Source organism: Protopterus annectens, chromosome 3.part1 (assembly GCF_019279795.1).
Source record: "Protopterus annectens isolate FY-2018-M chromosome 3.part1, PAN1.0, whole genome shotgun sequence".
Taxonomy (NCBI): Eukaryota; Metazoa; Chordata; order Ceratodontiformes; family Protopteridae; genus Protopterus; species Protopterus annectens.
Window position 1 is genome coordinate 1149955304 of NC_056732.1, and position 25030 is coordinate 1149980333.

The 25030-nt window shown below is 41.7% G+C and overlaps 1 protein-coding gene across 1 annotated transcript in view; it reads left to right on the forward strand.

The window, feature by feature from the left end:
* Positions 1–25030, forward strand: part of COL22A1 (collagen type XXII alpha 1 chain) — a 2341282-nt gene that overhangs the window by 1180840 nt on the left and 1135412 nt on the right. Inside the window, exon 14 of the mRNA XM_044067281.1 lies at positions 20923–20976. Within this exon, the coding sequence (XP_043923216.1) occupies positions 20923–20976 (54 nt within the window). The remainder of the gene's footprint in view (positions 1–20922; positions 20977–25030) is intronic.

Below are 25030 nucleotides of genomic sequence, written 5' to 3' on the forward strand. Positions count from 1 at the left end.
GTTATCTAATTATTTTGACTACCAGCATTATCCTGTTAAAAATAATATATATATATCTATATATATATATATATCTATATATATATATATATATATATATATATATATATATATATATAAAATGTCCCACCTCTACCATGTGAGTACCATCATTAGGTTGGTTTCTATATGAAGCATCATTGAGGACAGCTACTTTTAGAGATTCATCCCTCCTGATGGTTGACATTTAAGAGATACTCTTGCAAAATGGATTTTCTGAACAGTCTTGGTTTGTTTCATGACCAGGCTATACAGTGGAATGCATGCTAGATATCAAACAAGAAATATCAGTGATGATACCTGGCCAGCTTTGCCTCATAAACCAGAGAATTTTCCTGTTTCCAGCCTAAGTAATTCCATCTTATTTTGGCTATGGAGGTTATCCTGCTGCACTGTCCTTGAAGGACTCTTGATGTGAGTCTAATCCGACATACCAAAAGGGATCTTGTTCTTCATGGCCAAACTGAAGGGTAACTTTTAGACACAGAATAACTGAAGTGCCAAACCCTCATGGGCCACCCCATACAAAGTAATTCACATGACAGGCAACCATTCTATTGATGTTACTGTTCCATTCTAGCCAGTAGAACAAAGCAGGGTTAACTTATGAGGTTCTCTCTTCAGATTTAAGAATGATACCATTCACTTTGTTATACTTATAGACTGATGCCCCTGCCTACCCATAAACACATTGCATGAGTTTCCACAATCATCCGACACACGTTGGCTCATGAAGGCGACTGACAAACTTTGAACTAACAGGCCCTTTTTTGCTGCCCTGGTGGTAATCAACACTGGCCCCAAATACACTGTATAAGCATAGGAACCCCACCACCACCACGTACACATTCAAACACAGACACACACACACGCACACGCACATGCACACACACACACACACACACACACACACACACACACACACACACACACACACACACACACACACGTAAAGCAAGAAGGATTACAGCCATTACTGTTTTGTTCCTCTTATTGATCAGGAAATGCATCATGATGCAAGAGCTGTTGTTCAATTAACTGTTTATGTGGATTAGAGTAATATGTTTAAAGACTCCCTGGTGTCATCTAGTATTCCCCTCAGTTTTGTCTGGAAGGCTTGAGCATGGCTACTATCATATGCCATGTATTATTATAACCAGTCAATAATATTAGATATGCATTTTACCTCAATATGGTTTGTGCTCCAAAAGATGAGTTCTATTAAATTTTTAAGTGAGTTAAGATAACATTAAATAATATTCCTGTTATCTAGTGTAACTGTCATGTCTTTTGAGTTGTAAAATATGTTGTTCTATTAACTTCTGAAGTGACTACTTGTTATAGGTATGTCCTGGTGTCTAGTATCCTCCACAGTATTGCAGCATGTGCTCTCTAGACAAGGTGAGCTTAGGTATGGCAGCCAGGCCTCCCCATACATATTCATACAGTTATGCACACAAATGTGCAGTCTCACACACACACACACACACACACACACACACACACACACACACACACTGTACATTGAACACCCTTCCACACAATCATACTTACGGATACACTCATGCATTCACCCATGCATACACAAACATGTGTGATCATGAGATCAATAAACTTGTTTTGTGCCCGAGATTTGGTTACTTGCTTTACTGGAGGACCATTGAGGTGCAGAGGATTTGTTATTTGTTTTATGCAACTATTACTGGAAACTTAGGAAATCTCAGGACATTTGTTATTTTTCATGTTTTTTTTGTTTTTGGTTTGCAGGACACAACTTCCAAAATAGGAATTGTCCTGCATAATGAGGGATAGGTGATAACCCTAATCCTGCTTCCCTGAAATGCCACATTAATATTTATGGTTGTTGGTCGTTTCGGCTTTTCCTGGTTAGGGGTCACCACAGTGGAACTCCAGTCTACTAATGATTGGCAGTCAATTTTTATGGTGCTGAGTTGCCAGCCTGATGCCCAACATTCAGCAAAGGCACACCCATTCGCACATGTCTTTTGGAGACCACTCGACTGTGGGGAGGATATGCAGACTCCACACAGAAGGCACTCCAGCCGAGAATCTCTTGCTGTGAGGCAACAACGCTACCACTGTACTGCAGCGGCTCACTTTAGTATTTATGGTAGAGCAGAGAAAAAGACCACCACAGTGCTGCACCTCTTCAAGGGAGGGTTTCTTAAGAATCAAAAAATGCTACCACCAGCAGTAAAAAGAGCAGTAACCTTTCTGAATCCCAGCCATTGTCTATCACTAGCAAAAGCTAGCTGGAGCCCTATAAACGAATTATTAATGTTGTTACAAGGAGCTCTAATTTAAAATATTATAAACTGGAGTTAATGCCCCTTCTTTGCAAAATGGATCTAAGAATTAGCATTCTCAAATCTGCAGAGACAGTACTACAAAAACGAATCATGCAATCACTTTCCATATCTTGTGGAAGGAAAACATTCAACAAGATCTTTCCTGGTCACACATTTTTGAAGAAGAGGTCCTGAGTATCTCCTTCATTGCCAACAAATATATTTTCCAGCCATCACATACATAATCTTGCATTTTTTGAAATAAAAAAAAAATGTAACTCAGCTATGTCATAATGATATAACTGAATTCATATTACTTTCTTTGCAGTTCTGATAAGGTAATTTCCTCTGTTTATATTTCACAATCAGTACTGTTTTGTATCACACCTGTGCCCAGACAAAACTAAGTTTCCCAAGACTCTGTTCAAAGGTCCCTACTGTTTTTTGTACTATAAATAATGACACTTTTTCTTTTTTTTTCTTTTCCACAAATGCCCACACATCTTTTTTTCCATATGGCAAGACTATCTTTGATAATGACATGTCTTAGGTTCATAGGTAAGTACTAGACTATCTGCCTGAGGTCATCTATAAGCCTAGCCATAATGTGTTGGCTTTCGCCGCCCCCTTAGATTAGTTTCCTGTGCCTTGGTCCAGCAGAGCCATTAGGTCCCTGTGCCTCTGTCCAGCAGAGCCACTGAGGTGATCTCCGGGGTAAATTTTCTGTTTCCCCATCCACTCGTTAAGGTTTCTCCTGAAGAGTGTTAGTGAGGGGCTCTGCCTAATGTAGATTGGAATCTTGTTCCAAAGCATGGGGAGTCTCTGGGACAGCAATCTATCCCTCCAGCACATCCTATTTAAATAAACATCCTCTCCAAGGCTCGAAATCAGGACCACGCACACCATACATGGAAAGATTTACCACTAAGCCATGCCAGATAACACCTAACATCTGACCTTTGTGTGATTTGGTGGTTCACATATCGCAGCATTTAGGAAAACATCAACGTAACTAAGGCCTTGTGCTTGGGATACAACAGAGACTAAAAGAATGGCCTTCACACTGGGACCATGCTATTCCAACAAGGAACATAGTTGGGAAAGTGTATGTAACTACTTTCTGGTGACTATATGAACCCAGCATATGTGTTTTAGCCATGAATTTCAAGAAATTTGTATTGCAAGTATTGTGAATGCACCTACTACTGCCTCATAGACAGTGTTCAAAAACATAATTTATGTTTGATTCTGTACAAAGCTGTAATATACTTTTCAGTGCCTCACACAAGGAAAATAAGTGTTTTGCAGCTTTTAGTTTTATTTTAGCCCTTTCTTACATGAGAAAGCAACAATGTTGTCTTTCCCTCAGATTTGAAGAGTAATTACAGACTCCCATGTACTACAATGCACTTCACGGATTAGATAAATATGGTCAGTGGCTAAACCAAAGGGCTTCTTAGGGTCAACTACAATCTAAGTAGTCTTAGTGGAAGATGCTACGACAGCTCTTGGCAAAGAACTGTAACCTGCCCTTGAGATGCAGAAAAAGTTATTGTTTCCTCCTTTAGTAGATTAACAATAACATAATTGATTATACTGTGCTCAAAAAGCTGTGCTCTACTGCTAACTCACCAAGTAAATTACTAAACTTCTTTAAGAAGGCTGGGTGACTACACCCATCAGCCTTATAGCAAACCTACTGCTTATTATAATAACATTCACCTTACTATTAAGCCTTACCACTTTTTCAATGATTTAACAAAAAGCAGCCACAAAACACTGCATTTTCCTTAGCCTCCAGCTTAATAAATAAATGCTTTTCTTCAGAGCGCTGTTCCAAAGTAGCTTCTGTATATGCACTAAAAACTTGAAATATCTACCCATGTCCATTAGGAATTGTGTTTCTTTGGAGTTATATCATGCTTAAGTAAAGCTGCATATCTTTTAGGACCCTGAGTACGCATGTGCAGAATGGTACAGTAATCTTCATCTTACACTTCAGATAAAGCGGCAGTGTGAATAACATTGCATATATTCATATTGTTTGTATATCTATATCTATGTCTATATCTATATCTATTTATATCAATCTATCTATATATAAATAATCCTACTCTACGTTGTTCCTCTGTGCATGTGTATATGAATTTCATAAGTATGTATGTCTGCATGAATCTTAATTACTATAGCTAAGCCGTTACTGAAAAGGCTAATTCACCTAAATATATAAAATATTAGATTCCATTTAAATGGCTTTAGGCAGAAGGTATCACTCTTACATGTATGCATGTGCCTACATTCAGTAAAGAAGAAACAAAAGTAACAATATAGTAGCAATCAGTGACTGAGTGTCGGTAATGCAGGGTTTACCCACAGCTGACATGATCTGATGTCTGCATGTCTGCATGATAAAATCACTAAGTCAGTCATGAGTAGATCTGCATTACCTACACCTAATCATTCATCAACTTCTTTTGGCTTTTCCCGTTAGGGGTTGCCACAGCGGATCATCTGTTTCCATTTCTCCCTGTCCACTGCATTTTGCTCTGTCACACCAACCACCTGCATGTCCTCTTTCACCACATCCATAAACCTTATCTTAGGCCTTCCTCTTTTCCTGTTACCTGGCAGCTTCATCCTTAGCATCTTTTTCCCCATATGCTCACATGTCCAAACCAAAGTAATCTTGCCTCTCTGGCTTTGTCTCCAAACCTTCCAACCTATGCTGACCCTCTAATATACTTATTCCTGATCCTGCCCACCCTTATCACACCCATTGCAAATCTTAACATCTTTAACTCTGCTACATACAGCTCTAACTCCTGCCTTTTTGTCAATGCCACTGTCTCCAACCCATATAACATAGCTGGTCTCACTATCCTCTTGTAGACCTTCCCTTTCACTCTTACTGGTACTCGTCTGTCACAAATCACTCCTGACACACTTCTCCACCAACTCCATCCTGCCTGTACTCTCTTCTTCACCTCTCTTCCGCACTCACCATTACCTTGACCTATTGATCCCAAGTATTTAAACTCAACCACCTGCACTACCTCTACTCCTTGCACCCTCACCATTCATCTTTCCTCCCTCTCGTTCACACACATATATTCTGTCTTAGTCCTGCTGACCTTCATTCCTCTTCTCTCTAGAGCATATCTCCATCTCTCCAGGGTCTCCTCCACCTATTCCCTACTCTCACTACAGATCACAATGTCATCTGCAAACATCATAGTCCATGGGGACTCCTGTCTGATCTCATCTGTCAACCTGTCCATCACCATTGCAAATAAGAAAGGGCTCAGAGCTAATCCTTGATGTAATCCCACCTCCACCTTAAATGCATCTGTCACTCCCACAGCAGACCTCACCACTGTCACACTACCCTCGTACATATCCTGTACCACTCTTATATACTTCTCTGACACTCCCAACTTCCTCATACAATACCACAACTCCTCTCTTGGCACCCTGTCATATACTTTCTCTAAGTTTACAAGAATATAATGCAACTCCTTCTGACCTTCTCTGTATTTTTCCATCAACACTCACAGAGCAAACATCGCATCTGTAGTGCTCTTTCTTGGCATGAAACCATAGAAACCATACTGCTGATCACTAATCACGTCCCTTCTTAACCTAGCTTCCACTACTCTTTCCCATAACTTCATGCTGTGACTGATCAGTTTCATCCCTCTGTAGTTACTACAGCTCTGCACATCACCCTTATTCTTAAAAATCGGTACCAAAACACGTTTTCTCCATTCTTCAGGCATCCTCTCACTTTCCAAGATTTCATTAAACAATCTGGTTAAAAACTCCACTGCCATTTCACCTAAACATCTCCATGCTTCCACAGGTATGTCATGTGTTACCTACGCCTAATCATTAATTATTGCTATTATTCAGTGTTATCTAAAAGAAAAAAAATTACCTTTTTAAATAACAGCCTTGTATTTCAGAACTTCTACCTCCTCCTCCTCCTGTAGTATTTCACTTGCTGTCTTCTGTGGCTTGGAGATGGCTTTGTAGTACACTCTACATACCTGGGGCTTGTATTTGTCAAAGTTTGCCCAGTGCAATATGGTAAATATAGTTTTGTGTGTCGGTGTCGGTGTTTCCAAGGATCCAGGAATGCACATGTCATACTGTTTATGTGAGGATGTTTGTGGACGCCTGATGCCCCAGCAGTGATTTCTGAGTCATTTTTTAAAAGTTTTTGTAGTTCACATGTTTTTTATATGTTTTCAAAGTTCGTGGAGTCTTCTACTGTGTAAGCAGTTCTCCACTTAGTGCAGGGAGAAAATAGTGGTTGTAGCTTTTATTTAAATAGCTACATCTGCCAACTTTACTGTTATGAGTAATAGGTTCATAGGTCCATATACTAGGCTAATGACCACCAGGGCTTTTATAAGCCAAGCCATGCAACCCAACCCAATTGTGTCACTATGAATTATGGTTGTTTATTAGGAGAGGGTACAACAGTAAGGAAGTTTATAGAAGTTATATGAGGGGTATATTAGTTTGGGCATTATTGTCTGACTCTATCAGAGACATGGTGCCAGATCCAGGATGAATTTCTGATTTCCCATCCATTGGTCAAGGTTACACTTACAAAGGGTTAGGGATGGACTCTGCTTCACATAGATGGGGAGCCTGTTCCAGAAAATGTGGATCCTCTGAGACACATCTCTCTCTCTCTCCAACATGTCTTATTTATGACACAAGCAATACTTAAATCCTTGGATCTAGTGGTTCTGATGCTGTTTATTTTGCAGCTGTGCAAATGACCCATCAGAGCTGCATATGAGAGTGCCTTGTATGCCAGGTATAGACTGCCACCCAATAACCTGTTGGAGACTGAGTACAGAGACAGGGCTTTAAGGCGTTATGTATAGGATGGTGTGTTTATACTTTGGATTCTCCTGGTAAGGGCCTTTGTGGGCTGTTGTATATGTCTGATCAGGTACATTCTGAAGACGGCATTATACTCAATGATGGGGCTGATAAGGGTCAAATAAAGAGTCAGTATGACTTCCTTAGACCTGGATGCCATGCCCTTACTTATAAGTTAGGTGACATAGAATGATTTTCTTACTACCCTGACCACACAGATTCATAGGTAGGTACTAGGCTATCGGCTCAAGGGCCTAAAAAAGCCTAGCCAACAAGGTTCCCTGGCTTACGCCACCCAAGAAAGTTAATTTTATGTGCCCTTGTTGAGCAGAGCCACAGAAGTGATCCCTGGGGTGTATTTCCTATTTCCCATCTGCTGATTAAGATTTTTCTTGAAGTGTGCTAATGAGGAACTTTGCTTGACATAGATGGGTAGCTTGTTCCAGATTATAGGAAGTCTCTGGGACAGGAATCTATCCCACCAGCATGTCCTGTTTATTGTGATGACAAGGTTTAGGTTCCTAGAGCGTGTAGCTCGGAGGGATTGGGATTCCTTTAGGTGTAGCATGTCCAACAGCTCCAGGTTTAACATAGCTTTATATGTTAGGCAGCGATCTCCTCAGAGTAGGCAATATGCTACAGACTAAAACTGGAGTTTTTTGAGACTGTCAGTGAAGGGCATTTGTTTGAGGCCAGTAATCCTCTTTGTGAGGTACTTCTGTGGCCTTTCCAGCTGCTGTTGATGTCTTGTGAGGTACATTCCAAAAGGGGCGTTGTTCTCTATAATGGGTCTAATGAGCGCCGAGTAGAGGGGAACAATGACCTCTTTTTTCCTGAATGAGAACCCTTTTGTGATGAGGTGTGCCACATAGAAGGATTTCCTGACTACTGTGGCAATGTGATTATCAAAGGAGAGACTACTGTCTACTTGGGTCCCAAGGTCTCTTATCAGACATTCGGCATTAAGTACACTACCGTTTATGTGATAGTTCTTGGGTACAGAGTTTTTACCAAAGGGGATGACAATGCACATGTTCGTGTTTCATTGTTGCAGTCATCACATTTGGGTTATCTGCTTGCAGTAGCCCTCAGTCGGCCTGATTAACAAAGTCTTGGGTCCTGTGTCGGTTGCTGTCCCTTCTTCCATGACATCAGGTTGTCAGGAGCCTAAAACATGCAGCCAATGCCATTACATCAGTCTTTCTTGCTGTGTGCTGCCTGAAGCAGAAGCAGTTCGCAAGTGCCGGTCGGCCGACTCCTGAAATTTTCATTTGAGTTTTAGAGCCGAAGTCTTCAACTAAAAGCTAAGTACCCCGTTGGGGAAACTTTTTCTTGCTCTAAACCGAGGTCAGTAAAAGTAAATAATTGCATTTCTTGTGGAAAGCAAATAACTCAAAGATTTTCATTCATACTGTATTCCTTGCCTAGGCCCTGACCACAACGTACCTCGCTGTCAGTTTTGCACCTTACTTAAACCACGAACTATCCATCGTCGGTATATTTTCACTTCTAAATATTTTGGTGCTCAGTTCAATTATCCTGATATGTTTTCAGTAAGCCATCCGACTACAGACATTCCAAAAAACCACAAAGATAAAGATGGAGACAGGCCGCTTAGGTCCAAAGCTGCCGACGATGCTTCTCCTAAGCCAGTCGCCAGTTCACCAGTACTCAGTGAGGTGTTTTTGCAGCCCATGATACCCACTACTTCAAATTTGCAAGCCTCTACTGAGACCCATTCGGAGTCCGGTATGCCGCGAGATGCTTCAACTGTGGATCCTGCGGATGTCTCTACCTTGGATGAGTCTGGAGCCGCTGTGCAGGCACTAGCTTCTGAAGGTGTATTCAGGCCTAGTGACTTGCGTATTAAACCGACGCCATCTTCTTTAAGGACTAAAATTCGAACCATGCCTAGAAAACTGATGCCCAGACTGCATGGTCAGGCCTCTATGCCTAAAAAAAAAAAATGATAAGAATGGCTAAAGACCTTATTACTTTAATCAGGGGAAGCCAGCCTTCCCCCTCTAAGAGACCTAGGACGTTTGATTATGATACTTCTGACCAGGATTCTGAATTTTCTGTTTCCTTTGATAACCAGGATTTACCCTTATCTACCTATGAGGATTCTGATGCTGAGGACTCTATTCCCTCTGCTTCCCCCCAACAGAGGATTTCTCTTTTGGTGAAACCTTGCATACTCTCTCAGGGAGCATTTTCATTGGGAAAGTCAGGATTTCTCTGATTCTAAAAATAGGCTTAGGGACTTCTTACTCCTGCCCCATGGGGCACAGGCCTTTAGCCATACCTCCTGTACTAGACATTGTTGATGATGCCTTTTCTGAATCTAGCTTGGCCCCTTACTCTTTACCTCCTGCTCCCAGAAAACCTGATAGATATTACAGGGTCCCTGACTCTCAAGTTCCTTTTTAAAAATCCTACTGCGGATCCTGAGACCATTTCACAGGGACCCAAGGGCATTAAAGCTACTACTGCCAAAAATCCTACCACCTCTGATAGAGAATCCAGGGCGCTGGATAGATGGGGTAAGAAGGTATACACTGCTGCAACTTTGTCCATTAGGGCCTTAAACTGCCAGTTTCATATGTTAAAGTATCAGCAGCATATTATTGGATTGCTTAAACAGAAATAATGTTGATTCCTGATTGTGCTGAAAATAAGGATTTACTGCATTCAGCTGAACAAGTTGGAAAACACACTTTGCAGTGTGGTTTTGATTCACTAGAGACATCTTGCAGGGCTGCAGTAACTGGGTCTGTACTTAGAAGGCATGCTTGGCTTAAGGAGCAATCCTTGCCAGATCATGTTAAAGCGAAATTACTGGATGCACCTTTAAACCAGGACCACCTGTTTGGCAACAAGGCAAAAGTAGTTCTTAAAAAGATGGCGGAAAAAGCTAAATCTATGCAAACTGTTAAAGATTTTTTACAAGTACAACCCCCAAGGTTGGCACTGGCTTTCCAAGAATTGGTCCTTTCCTGCATCTTCCTGACCTTCTCAGTCCAAACCCAGATCCAGCAGAGCTCCCAGGCTTCAGTCCCATGGTACGCACAGGACTAAGCAGTGGGCGCCTCCACTTCCATGTCTGGGAGTAATAAAACTCCCCCCTATGGTAAACTGTCTCAATGACTTCTTTTTAAAACTTCCAAGCACTTCTCAACTGACTGCCCTTTTGGGGGGAAAGATTGCTCTTCATGCAAAAAACTGGGAACTCATTACCCAGGACAAATGGGTTTTAAATATAGTGTCCCAGGGATACAGATTTCACTTCGACACATTACCAACACCAAGCAGGTGGCCAGATCTACCCCCAAATCAGTATATACAACGAGGTATCTTTAGGGAGGAAGGATAGATATAGATCCACCTTTAGTAATATTATATTAGAATCAACACAGGAAATGGCCTTACAAAAAACAAATAAAAGTAATAATATTGTGAGATATGCAACTACTTATAATGGGAATACGAAGGAAGTATGTAAAATTATAGAAAAAAAATGGATAATACTAATGGCAATGCCAGAAGTAAAAGATTTGATAGGTTTGAAACCTAGATTTGCCTATAGAAACCATCAGACACTCAAACAGATGCTGTGTTACAAAGATTTTAAGAGTGAAGAAGTGACGTCGCAAAGTAGAGTGGGAACATACAAATGCCACAGTTGTACATGTTGCATAGATATTTTTGAACCAAATGAATGTTTTCAACATCCTGTTACTAAGGAAAAGTTTAGTTTTTATTGTAAAGCAAATTGTAATACGACAAAATTAGTATATTTAGCGACATGTACACAATGCATGACATTCTACGTAGGAAAGACGATAAGGAAGTTAAAAGACCATATACTTGAACGCAAGTCAGAAATAAAAAGGAAAGTACAGACAAATGGTTTGTATAGGCATATCATGGAGTTTCACATGCATACATTTAAGTTTAGGTGCATAAATGTGTTGAATATAGGGTTAAGAGGGGGCGATTTAAATAATATTTTAGAATTAAGAGAATACAAATGGATAGTAAAGCTACAAGCTGATACACCACCAGGCTTGAATAGCACTGTTAGTTTGAAACCTGTATTGATAAAAAGGCAGAGAGAAAATATATGATGAATTATTATATCCATGTCTGAATTTTTAAGATTTTAGTATTGTAAATGTTCAACATTATTGCTGATTTTATATTTTAAATATAGTGTCCCAGGGATACAGATTTCACTTCGACACGTTACCAACACCAAGCAGGTGGCCAGATCTACCCCCAAATCAATGGGCAGAGGCCCAAAAGCAAGTACTTTCTCTTCAAGCATGAGGGCTATTCAATTGGTACCAGAAGAGGAAAAGGGACAAGGTTTCTACTCAAGACTTTTCCTGGTACCCAGAAAAGACAATTCACGGCATCCTATCCTGGACCTGTCTACTCTAAACACCGTTTTGGTGATTCCAAAATTCAAGATGCTGACTCTTCACCGGTTGCTCCCTATGCTAGGCAAAGATGCCTGGTTGGCAACACTAGATTTAAAGGAAGCATACCTGCACATCCCAATCAGGGAATCTTGCTGAAGATACCTATGCTTCAAAGCAGGCTACAAGCACTACCAGTTCTCTGCACTGCCCTTTGGCTTGTCTACTGCGCCCAGGGTATTCACAAAGGGCCTAGCTCCAGTCATTGCATTTTGCAGGCAAAGAAATATTCAAATATACCCATGCCTGGACGATTGTCTAATTCAGGCAGAAAGCCAGGACATACTTTTGAATCATCTGGCCTTTATACAAAGGGTGCTACCTTGTCTGGGGTACACCATAAACAAAAATAAATCACACCTGGTACGCTGTCAACAAATTATATTCCTGGGAGCAAGCTTGAATACAACTTCCCAGATGGCTTTCCTCATGCCAGAGAAACAAATTCCTTTGACAACCTATTTCAAACAAGTGGCCACAAAAACCCTGCTATCTGCAAGGCAAATACTACAAGCATTAGGGTTCATGGCCTCCTGCATTCTTCTAATTCCATATGCAAGACTGCATATGAGGAAACTACAATGGTATCTAAAAAGCCTATGGTGTCAGTATTCACAGGATCTAGAAGCAATGATTCCTATCATACCTTGCCTACGCTGAGAGTTCCTTTGGTGGGCAGAGGCCTGCCACCAAAACAAGGGACTACCATACACACTACCCCCTGCCGCTCAAACCCTAACAACAGATGCATCAGACTATGCATGGGAGGCTCACCTGGCAGGGAAGTGCATTCAGGGCAAATGGAACTCAAGTCAAATGCACCTGCATATCAATCAAAAAGAAATGTTAGCTGTACAGAGTGCTCTGACAGCCTTCAAGGACCACATTCTTCCAGGGCACTTAATGGTAACGATGGACAACACCACGGTTATGTAGTACATAAACAAGCAGGGGGGTATACATTTTTGCCCCCTCTGCAGAACAGCCATGGCATTGTGGAACACAGCCCTGAGCAACCAAGTGCATCTACAAGCTCAATTCCTGCCAGGAAAACTAAACACACAGGCAAACGAACTAAGCAGAAATCTCATGGACCTACACAAGTGGAAACTGGAACCAAGGATTTTCAACATGTTGACAAGCAAATGGGGAATCCCAGATATAGACCTGTTTGCCTCCCCCCAGAACTATCAATTGGACAAATTTTGTACAAGGGACTCCCCACAAACAAGCCTGGAAAGTGGATGCTCTGTCCTTCAGCTGGAAAACCCTATCAGTCAATGCCTTTCTTATCTGCCTCTGCTCTCCAAAGTACTACTAAAGATCAAACAAGACAAACCAAGGACAATTTTGATTGCACCAGACTGGCCATGCCAACACTGGTACCCCCTCTTGCACAGTGTGTCACAATCAGCCCCATGGCAACTGCCTCAGACTCCTACCCTATTGCCTCAGCAGGAGAACTGGATTCTGCACCCTCAGCTTCACACACTGAACCTAGCAGCCTGACTAATTACCTAATCTATCCTTTACCATCCCTCAGTAAACCAGTGATGGCTATCATTTTAGAGGCAAGGAGGCCTAGTACTAGAAAATCATATGCTGAAAAATGGAAAAGATTCTGTGCCTGGAACCAATCTCAAGGGATGAGCACAGCAGTGCCCAATTTACCTCAGATTTTACAATACTTAACTGAGATGCTTCACAAGGGCCTGCCTTTCTCCTCCATCAAAATCCAAGCCTCAGCTATTTCAGCTCATTATAACACAGAACCTCCCCTCCTTTCTCACCCACTTTTCAAGCAGTTCCTCAGAGGAGCCAAAAATTTACTACTACCCAGGAGAGGTCTAACCCCAGCCTGGGACCTTAACTTTGTATTGGAGAAACTCACTCTTCCTCCTTTTGAGCCAGCTGCTACTGCAGACTTAAAATTCCTTTATTGGAAAACAGCTTTCCTTTTAGCAATCACTTCAGCAAGAAGGGTATCTGAATTACAGGCTCTTATGGCAGTGGAGCCTTTCATCATTTTTCATGTGGACAGGGAGTCCCTCAGGATCAATCCCTCCTTCATGCCCAAGGTGGTATCCAGTGTGGCCTTTAACCAGTCCATTCATTTGCCAACCTTCTTTCCTAATCAACAGAACAGAGAAGAGGAGTGGATACTGCACTCCTTAGATGTGCACAGACAACTTAGATTCTACTCGGACAGGACTAAACCTCAAAGGAAATCTGAACAACTGCTGGTGGCATTTGCTGCAGGGGCAGAGGGGAAGGCTATTTCAAAGCAAACCATTTCCAAATGGATAGGCCATTGCATTCATTTCTTCTACAAGCACCATGGAAAACCTATCCCGCAGGGGATCAGACCCCAATAAACCAGGGCTGTATCTACCTCTACAGCCTCTCGGAGGTGTCACTAACAGGGACATCCTAGAAGCTGCTACCTGGAGTTCTGTACATACTTTCACCAAGCATTACCATCTGCCAATTTTCTCTAAATCCAGAGCTGGCTTTGCCACTGCAGTCTTGCAGGGTCGTATAGCTGTTCCTAATGCTATCTAAATTCCTTCTGCCACCCTTAGCTTTGGGAATCTAGCCAAATGTGATGACTGCAACAGTGAAACATGACGAACATAGTACAGTTGTGTACACTTACCATAAATGTAGATGTTTGAGTATATTCACTGTTGCAGTCCTGGTTACCCTCCCTCCATCCCCCTTTCTTCTTTTGGCTATTCCTCTACTCTCCTTTACTATGCTCAAAAAGCTTTTTGGTGTGTTTGCTTTTTTGTTGGAGGTATATCCTTGTTTATTTATAGATTTAATTGCTTCCCATTAGGGGGGCACCTGACATCTGGGGCAAAAAAACTGATGTAATGGCATCGGCTGCATGTTTTATACCCCTGACGACCTGACATAATGGAAGAAGGGACAGCAACCGATGCAGGACCCAAGACTTTGTTAATCAGGCTGACTGAGGACTACTGCAAGCAGATAACCCAAATATGATGACTGCAACAGGAAATACACTCGAACATCTACATTTATGGTAAGTGTACACAACTGTACTTTTTTGACATTGAGCTTGAGGCCATGCCTCTGACACCAGGCATCTGTCTCAGTGAGGCCCTTCTGTAGGATGTCCACATCATTTGGGGACTCGACTATGGCTCCTAATTTTCAGTCATCTGTGAACTTCATTAGCCAGAGGCCTTCTGTGTTAGCCTGTACTTCAGATAAGTATAGCCCAAACAGGAGAGGTCCCAGGACTAAACTCTGTGGTACTCCACTTGTCACTGGTTTGAAGTCAGATTTGGAGTCTAACTTTTACAGTGTGGGTTTTGTCAGTGAGCCAGTTGGCAACCCATCTTGTTAGTTAGGGATTTATACCTAGTTTAGTTTAGTGCGTTTAGCTATAATTCCAGAATGGGGGATGGTGTCAAAAGCCTTGGCGAGGTCAAGATAAGCTGTGTGAACCACCTTACCCTCATCTACAGCTTTGGTAACTGCCTCAAAGAAGTTAATTAGGTTCAGAAGGCATGACCTGTCTTTCACAAACCCGAACTGGGTGGGGTCCAGAATTTGGAGATTACCAATGTCTTTCTTTATGATTTCCATGATGATACGTTCCATGGCCGTACAGACCAGGCTCGTCAGGCTAATAGGATGATAGTTCCCAGGATCAGTGGTGGCACCCCCTTTGTGAAGTGGAACAACTATTGTTGTGCACCATTCGGTGGGCACAAAGCCTGACGTGAGACTATGATTGAACATGGTGCTTAGGTGGGGAGCCAGTTTGTTCTGAAGTCTGTGTAAAACGCAGCCTGGGATGTTGTCCGGTCCAATGGATGCTGTGTTTTTGGTTTTAGAGAGTGCAGCTTTTACCTGCATAGATGTGATTACAGGGACTCTGCATTCTTCCTGTATAGATATGGGCCCATTAGGGAGTGAGAGGGGGTAAAGTTAGCATTGAACCTATCTGCCAGGATGTTGGCAATATCAGTTGGTTCTGTAATTTTTGTGCCATTGTGCTGTAACTCAGAGCAGATCTGGGTGTTGCCATTGAGATTCTTGACATAGCTATAGAATGCTTTGTGATTGTCCTTCGAATCAGTGGTGATTTTGTTTCCAAAGTTAGCTTTGGAGGATAAGGGATCTCAGCTTCTTACTGAGGCTGACCAGGGAGCTCCTCCACTCATGGGATTTTACTCTCTTTTGCAACAGTTTCTTCCTTCTGTCGTAGAGTTTGTTTATGGCAGGGGACCACCAGATTGGCTTCCTTTTTTTGGAGGATAGCATCTTGATTCTGTTTGGGATAGCACGATCCATGCACTCGTGCAAGTGCTTATAGAGTGCATTTGTGTAGGATTCAGCAGTTGTAACTGTATTGTCCATCTGCGTGGGTGTCATGAAGTGGCGGACTTCATGACACCCATCTGCATGGATGTCATGAAGTCCGCCACTTCTGTCTTAAGAAGCATGAAGTTGGCTTTGGAGAAATTTTTTACTGTGGTTTCCTTAATGGATGGGGGTGGGATGCGGATATCTAGGGTGATTAGCTTATGGTCAGATCTGACCAATGAGGAGTTGATTTCAGGTGTGGAACACCGGTCACTCATGTTGGTAATGACTAGGTCTAGGATATTCTTGCCCCTGGTGAGGGTGTGGATAAGATGATCCAGGGCATTGGAATTTATGAATTCCAGAAAGCAATGAGTGAAGGAGTTGGTACACGAGTAGTTTTCCAAGTTAATGGTGGGGTAGTTGAAATCGCCCATTATTAGGGTGTTTGGTTGAACCCTAATATTTTCCAGTATATCAAGAAAAGAAGAATAGGAATCCTGGGTCATGGTGGGGGATCTGTAGCAAGCTACAATTTGGATTGCAGTTTTGCCCAGAGTTAGTTTCACTTGGATAACCTCAGATGCATTATGCTGCATAACTAGCCTGGATGTGTGGATATCCTTAATGAATATGGATACACCTCCACATTTGGTGTTCTGGTCCAGGTTAGATGGCCGAAATGTGTGGTATGAGTTATAGCCTGGTAATGCAGGGGTGCTCTCTAGAGCCTTGAACCAGGTCTCAATCACTGCACAGATATCAATGTTCTCCAATTTAAGGAGTAACTCGAGTGAGTGCATTTTGAGATTTAGACTTCTAGCATTGAGTAGCATTACCCTCAGATTTTGCTTGCCTGTTCCTGTTACTGTGGTGAATTTGTCATTTGAACCTTGCCTAAAAAAGGCACTATAGGGGCAGCAAGAGCCTTAGCCATTATCCGGAATCCAGGGGCGACAGGTGCAGGCCATCTCTGGCAAAGCATTGTGGTCTGTCGACCATGTCGACCCAGGCCGACAGATACTGGATCCCCTTAGAATGACACCAGAAGCTTAGCCAATTGTCTCTTTTCGTGTAGTCCAGGGAGGTACTTCTCCGGTCGTTCACGCCAACATGGACAATGACAGAGTCATATTTGTACATGTTGTGGAGTGACCTGAGTGCGTGGGTTATTTTTCGGATCCTGGCACCCGACAGGCAGCTGACAGTGGGACAACAGTGTGCCTGACTACAGAGTCACCTATGACTAGTGTGTTGGGTATGTTGGTTTGCCTTATGGGCTATGGTTTATTGGCACACTGAGTCTGTGGGCTATGTGTCATTTGGGTTGTGTTGGGGGGTAGAGGTTGCGTGCGTTTCTGCTTTGGAGGTCTCTGTTGCTTGATCAGATTATTATTGAGAGCCTCTGCGAATGTTTTTGTTTCTATGTGTGGATTTTGGTGGTGTAGGTTTAGTGGGACTATGTGATGAGTGTGGTGTGGTGTAAGTGTTTACCTTCTCCTCTTGACTGTCAAGTTCAGTCTTGGTTGGAGAGAGCTTTACCTCCAGTTTGGCTAGATAATTGCATCTCTCACAGGTTGTGGTGTTGGGTGGTAGGAGAAGATGGTTGTCTGTGTACATGAGGCAACTGCGACATTGCCTCAAGATACCCAGATTCATCAGATAAACAGGAGAGAACACTGGGAGCTGACCCTTGGACATGCCTGAATAAAAAACTGCTTTCCTCTAGACAAGTGAGGAAAGTGAGTATAAGAACTGTTTTTCTCTAAGCAAGTGCGGAAAGTAAGTACAAAAACTGTTTTCCTCTAGGTAAAGAGGAAGGTTGAGTGCTGTAGCAATTTGTAGCTTATTTAGTGTTAACAACAAGTTCTGAACAAGTGCTGACCACGAATAAGCAAATTCAAGTGCTAAAACTATGAATCTGTACCTGGATCTTGTTGTAGATAGGCTACCTAGTGCTTACCACTCCCACTGAAAGGCTAGAATGCTTCCCTCCAACACAGAAAGGCTTGGGGGGATCAGAAGCTTGCAAACAGTCCTGGATACAGCAAATCTGTATTGGGACTAGACTAGTTACAGGAAAGATGGGAAACAAGTGCAAATGGGGGCTTTTAAACCAGTAAGTTGAAAGAGATGGAAAAGCTGCCAAACAACCAATAAACTACAATTTCTGGGCCAGAAACCACTCTTTGACCAACACATGTTGGTCAAAGGCCAGATTACTCACTACAGATGTCCCTAGATGCCCGACTACCAGATCAGTTCTTAGGGGTGTCTTATTGAGGGTGTAATTAGCCTGGGTGGTAATTTAAACAAAAGGCACAATAATGCATTTCTTGGCATTCAGTTTTAATCCATGACTTTGGCATCAGTAATTTGTCTGTGTTAGACCCTCTTTTAATATGTTTTTGTTTGTGAGGATAATCTCCCAATTATATAGCTCTGGAAACTTATTCAGCCAAAGACCCTTGACATTAGCCTTTCCCTTCGAGAAGTAGATGCTAACTAGGAGTGATCCCAGCATGGAGCCCTGAGGTACCCTGCTGGTGACCAGTCGCTTAATGGAAGTGGTCTCACCAATCCTGACTTCATGGGTCCTGTCTGTGTGCCATCTGGCAATCCAGCATGTTATGTTGGGGTTTATGCCCAGCTCTGTGAGTTTGTCAACTATAACTGAGTGTGTTGTTGTATGAAATGCTTAACCATGTCCAGGTAGGTAGTATCCACCATCTTCCCTCATACATTGCCTCTTACATGTCAAATAAGTCCACCAGGATTAAGTAGGCATGAACATCCCTTAGTAAAGTCAAACTGGGTTGAGTCCAGTGTCTGAAGGTTGCCTATGTCTTTGTTGATCACTTCCATGATAATTCATTCCATGACTTTGGATATTAGACTAGTCAGACTAATAGGTCTACAATTTCCAGGACTGGCTGATTGTCCACCCTTCTGAAATGGGATAAGCACTGCAGTCTTCCATTCTCATGGTATAAAGCCTGTTTTGAGGCTATAATTAAAAGTGACTCGAGTGGTCCTGATAGATCATTGTACAGGCTATTTAGGAGGCATCCTGGGATACTGTCGGGGACCCTTGAGGCTGTGATTTTAGTCTTAGCAAGTGCCACCAGGACCTACTGCCTGTTAATAGGGGTATTATGACAATAGTTTGGGGGTGAGGGGGAGAGTGAACAGTGAAATGAGCTGAATTTGTCAGCAAGCAAATTCGCTATGTTGGTCTGCTCACTGGAGGATTTACAACTGGTATTCTAACTGATGTAGCCGATCAGTGTGCACTTTTTGAATGTAAATAAGATTTCATTGTATAGTAAGAATTAAACAATAGTAAAGAATGCTATGTATAAGATAATTTGGTGTGACATATTAACTGGCATGTAAGCATACTGTCAAGGATATAGATTTTAAATAAAAACTCATATATAGAGGTACAACCAGAGGGGACATTGACTTATCGATGACAGGCTATAACTCCACAGATGCAGCATGCAGTCTATGTTAAAGGCTCACAAAGGAACAGACTATGAAATATTTCCACCTACAGGCATTGCGACTATGCACATTCCAGAACCCATTAGGGTAAGCCGTAAAATCCCCAGTGCTGTACTACCAGATGGCTTTGAACTGTCTGGGAACCTCAACTCCCGTATCCCCCTCAGTGGATGTGCTACTGTATAGATATACAATGCACTATGGTAATTCTAAAGTGGGCATCCATACTACATGAAGGCAGCTACCAAATGGAAAAAGGGAAAAAATGGAGCGTTTCAGAAGCCTCAAGTCATAATAATGTTAGCAATAATGGGACCAAAACAGAAGTAAAAATATGCTTTCTGAGTTTCTTGATTTTTGTGTTTGTTATCCATAATGCTTTCTGTATGTAATGATTCTTTGTGCCAATATAGCTTCTAGTAAGGTTGATATTGTCTTCATTAATCTGACAGTTGGTAGAAATGCTTTGGCATGTTTTATGAGAAAAGATGCTTTCACTGCATTGAATAACATACTTTATAGCCCAAAGGTGTATTCTTCATAATAAAACAAGTACAACAAAACTGCATATTTGCATGGTTAGACCAGATGCAATAGTTAGAAGATCCTAACCTCCACTCCTCCACCTATTTTTGCTCTAAAGTAGGTTCTTTCCATGTACATTCACACTTATTCCATGTACTCCCTTTATTAACTACATTTCAGAAATACATTAATCAGCTGCTTAAATTTATCTTTGCATATTGTATTTATCCTTGCAGCTATGGCCCTGGTCATTGCTAAAAATGTCCACAGGTATTAATGTATATATTCTACTGAGAAAGTATTGCATAAAAAAAATTGTGTACAACTGTGTTTTGAATATATTGTTTTAAAAGTATGAAGATCTTTGCTATCTGTTAAGACAAATAATGCATCACTACTAATACCTAAACAATTCTTAGACATAACATGGTATATATTTCTTCATCCTGTACTGCTCGTCCCAGTATTTGACATTTGTACATATTTGAAATTGGTTTTATAATCTCTTTCAAATGAGCTACATTGGTGACCATCTCACATTATCTGGAATATTATGCCATACTATTTATATATAAAAATACAATTTACTAAAGAGCATTCTAAATTGCATGACTGCTTCCTTCAACTCTTTCAACTATTTTTAAATGCTAGAAACTGCGATGCTGTGAAATTCAAAATGGTGAATTAAAACTGCTACATATTAAATGAATATTAAAGTGCTTTGAAATAGTGGAGACTGAGTTAGCAGAACTGATTTTCTTGTTTGAGAAATGTCCTCAGATGATGTTCTGTATTCAGTTTGCTGTTTTAACTTTTAACCACAGGGATCTCAGGGACCTCCTGGAGTGAAGGGAATCAAGGGAGATCTGGGAGCACCAGTGAGTATGATTTAATTACTTTCAGTACACGAAAATCATTCATGTTATGTTTTAAATATTAGAACTGAAATTTAGTAAAATATGCTGAAGTAAACAGTGATCACGAAGGTATGAGCTGGGCTAAGGAGCACAAGGATTGATAGTGGTTTCATACACCAGTAAACCTGTAAGCAAGGCTGTTATACCCACATTATGAGAACCTGTAGTAATAGTAGGATAGCTCTTGTTATTTGTTTCTAATAGTGAAAGTTAATACAACAATTTCTACAGTTATTAACAAATGGATGCCACTGTGGAAGTTGTGACACAGTGAATACTAAAAGGTGTCTGCTGCCAGTACATTACAATGCAAATTTCTCCGTGGTTTAAAAAAATAAAATGAAATTTCAATACCCTGGCAGAAGTAAGCAACTTGATGAGTTCATTCAAAGCTGGAACACTACTGGTTTAGTTGTAGTTCCATCAGCCCCATTAATCCTCTTGTAAGTCACCTAATTATTAATCAGGTTATGGCTCATCAGTTTTTTCACTCCTGTTTGTAGTACCCAATGCCACTGTCTTATTGAAGGCATCATTGCTGGAGTACAGCATTTTTTTTGGAGAGAATTGTTGTAAGACATTGATAATTTTCAATAACTTCAGTAAAAGGTTGCAATGTGGCTACTACAAAAAATACAGTAGGGGCGTAGCACTTTTTGTGCTTCCAGTTCCAAGCTATTTTTTTTCTTTTGAAGTTGAAAAGAAGGATTTGTAATTGCTTATGAAATCAGCTTGCAAATTAAACCTGATGGCACCACAATCAGAGATCATGAGTTAAGACTTATTCAAAGGTGTAATGAAATCTTGATGCATTAAAATAAAAAGTACCAAACTCATAAATAGGTACTTCTTTTGCTAAACTCCATTTTAAAACTTACATTTTTACTACTGTCCCAAAAAGTTACGATTACCTTTAGCTCCTATCATAAATGTGTTTCTATCATGTACTGCATCATAAAACAGTCATAATATGCAGTGGTATAAGTGTTTTCATTTTTAATTTTTTGCTGTCTCGTGTTTCTACAATTTGCACCACAAGTATTTTTGCATATTTTTACTGCAGCCAAGCTCTCCACTGCATGTAAAAAAGAAGTTATGTACTCACCATAACGTTCTATCTGAGTAATTGCACTTCATTTGTCTTCGACCTGTGGGAATACATATCAATATTGGATCCAAGCCGGCAAAAATTACTAGCAACAGCTCTGAGCTCCAGACTCCTCCCCTTATCCATAATACACCTCCACTACCTTCCATCCCCAGATAGAGTTTGCAAAACTTATACTTAGAATCCGACCTGATAACATACTTGTGACCTATACTACAGCCCGTAGGCTGAACATGCACCAAGGTCAGGGGGAAGGAAAGAGGGATGGTTGAAGACAAATGAAGTACAACTACTCAGATGGAACGTTATGGTAAGTACATAACTTCTTTATCTGAAGTAGTTCACTTTATTTGGTCTTCAACCTGTGGGACAGAGTCCCCAGCTACTAAACTCCTGGGAAGCCCTCATGGAAGGATATTCCAGAGCACCAATGAGCCAAAGGATGCTTTCCTTCTAGATGTCAAATCCAATTTGTAATGGGAAATAAACATGAGATGAGGACCAAGTAGCTGCAGAGCAAATGCAATCCAAAGACACCCTAGACCAGACAGCTGCTGACGTAGCCATGGACCTAGTGGAATGAGCTTTTACCTGACCTGGAGGAGCATGCCTTTGTCCTTATAGACCTGTAGGATGCATGAAGAAATCCATCTAGCTATAGTGACCTAGGAAATAGGTTTGCCAAAAAAGGTTCTATAGAACTAAATAAACAATTGATCATATTTACGAAAATTGTTTGTCCTGTGTAAATAGAATCGTAACTGTCTATGAACATCCAACATATGTAGTTTGTAATCCATCCTGTTAGTAAAATTGGGAAAGAACACAGACAAATTTATAGTCTGATTGATATTGACTGGTTATGCCACCTTAGGAAGAAAAGATGGGTTGGTTTAAAAGGAAGCTATCTTTATGAAAAATCATGTATGGGAATTTTATGGACAAAGCTTGTAGTTCTGAAACCCTTCTAGCAGAGGTAATCACCACCAGGAAAGCTGTTTTCCACAATAGAAATTTTAGATCTGCAGTTGCAGCAGGCTCAAAAGACAGAGACCAGAGTTTGGAGAACCATAGAAAGTTCCCATGGGGGGACAGGATCTTTGACCGGGAGGCATAGCAAAAAAGTGCCTTTAATAAAGGCTTTACACAGTCTAGAAGATGCCAAGAATGTAGAATTCTCACCCACATGAAAATGAGAAATGGCAGCCAACTAAACTATGACAGTAGAAGAACTAGTCCCATGCTGGAAAATATCAGCTAGAAAATCAAGAATGGTGGAAATAGGAGCCGTAAAAGGATCTAAACTCCTCTGAGAGGCCCAGAAAGAAAAACGTTTCCATTTGCTGCAATAAACCTTTCTGGTAGAAGACTTATGAGTAGCTACCAAAATAGACTTAACTGAGGTCTGGGTGTCCTAGCAATCACGGAACCTAGAGCAGCCAAGCCGTGAGCTTTAGGCTGTCCAGACTAAGATGAGGCACCCCTGATGGGTGTGAAATCAGATCCTGAGTGGGGTCTAGGATCTAAGGTGGAGCCAGAAGATGAGACCAAAGGTAGGGAAACCATACCTGGTGAAGCCAGAATGGGGCAATGAGGATCACCTTGCTCCAAAATTGACAAGCTTTCTGCAGAAACCTCAGGATGAAAGGAACTGGCAGGTAAGCATACAGAAGACTGGGAGGCCAAGCATGAACTAGAGCATCTCTGGGGGGGGGGTCCCCGGCGGAGGTTTCAGAATGAAAAACCTACTACACTTCGCATTGGAAGGAGATGTGAAGAGATCGCAGCAAGGATGACCCCACTCACTGAAGATCTGTTCCGCTATTGATAGATTCAGAGACCACTCATAATGCATCAGAATGGTCTGACTTAGCTTGTTTACTAGAATGTTGGACCGTTCTGGAATGTACATTGCGATGACAAAGCGACTGGTGGAGATTGCCCATTCCCAACCTCTCATGGCCTCACAACAAAGGGGATAAGATCTGGTCCCTCTCTGTTTTTTGATATACCAGACTACTGAAATGTTGTCTGATTGAATGACAATCATCCCCAGAGGAAGAAAGGCATGAAGGGCCTACAACTCTAGAAGGACCGCTCTCATCTCTAGGACACTGATATGCAAGCTGGTCTCTAAGGGGGACCACAGGCCTTGGACTGTCCTGCCCGAACAACCCCCCCCCCCGAGTTGGGAGGCATTCATGGATTCGTGGTTACTGTGGTTTGGGCCGGGGCTGGAACAAAGGATCGTCCCTCCAAAATGTCCGGAGAGCTCATCCACCATAAGGGATGACTGACACACTTGACTCAGGTGGGATAGGATAGGTTAGTGGTAAATCCAACAGGGACCACTGAACCGCTAGAGTCCATTGAAGAATCTGCATGTGTAGCCGAGCACATGGATGGAGAGTTATAGTCACCACCATCGAGCCAAGGACCCGCAACACTGATTCCACTGTCAGGAGGTGAGAACTGTAAATAAGGGAGACATGCATCCTGAGGTTTTGAACTCTCTCCGAGGTCAGGAGCACTTTGCACTGTAGTGCGTCTATCCTGGCACCAATGTAATCTATCACCTGTACAGGCTCTAGTAGAGACTTGACTGTGTTGATTGTGATACCCAAACTCAGGGCAAGTGTCAGAAAGTAATCCCTGGTATGGGAAAGTAGAGGCCTGGTGAGAGCAGTGAGGAACCAATCGTCCGGGTACAGATAGACCTGAATCCCCTGAAGCCTCAGGTGAGCCGCTACAACCACCATCACTTTGGTAAATACCCTGGGGGCTGTGGTGAGACCAAAGGGTAGGGCTCGAAATTGATAATGAGTGGCCCCTAGCCAGAAGTGGAGGAACTTCCTGGAGCTTCTGTGCATTTTTATGTGATAGTAAGCATCTTGGAGATCTAACGAG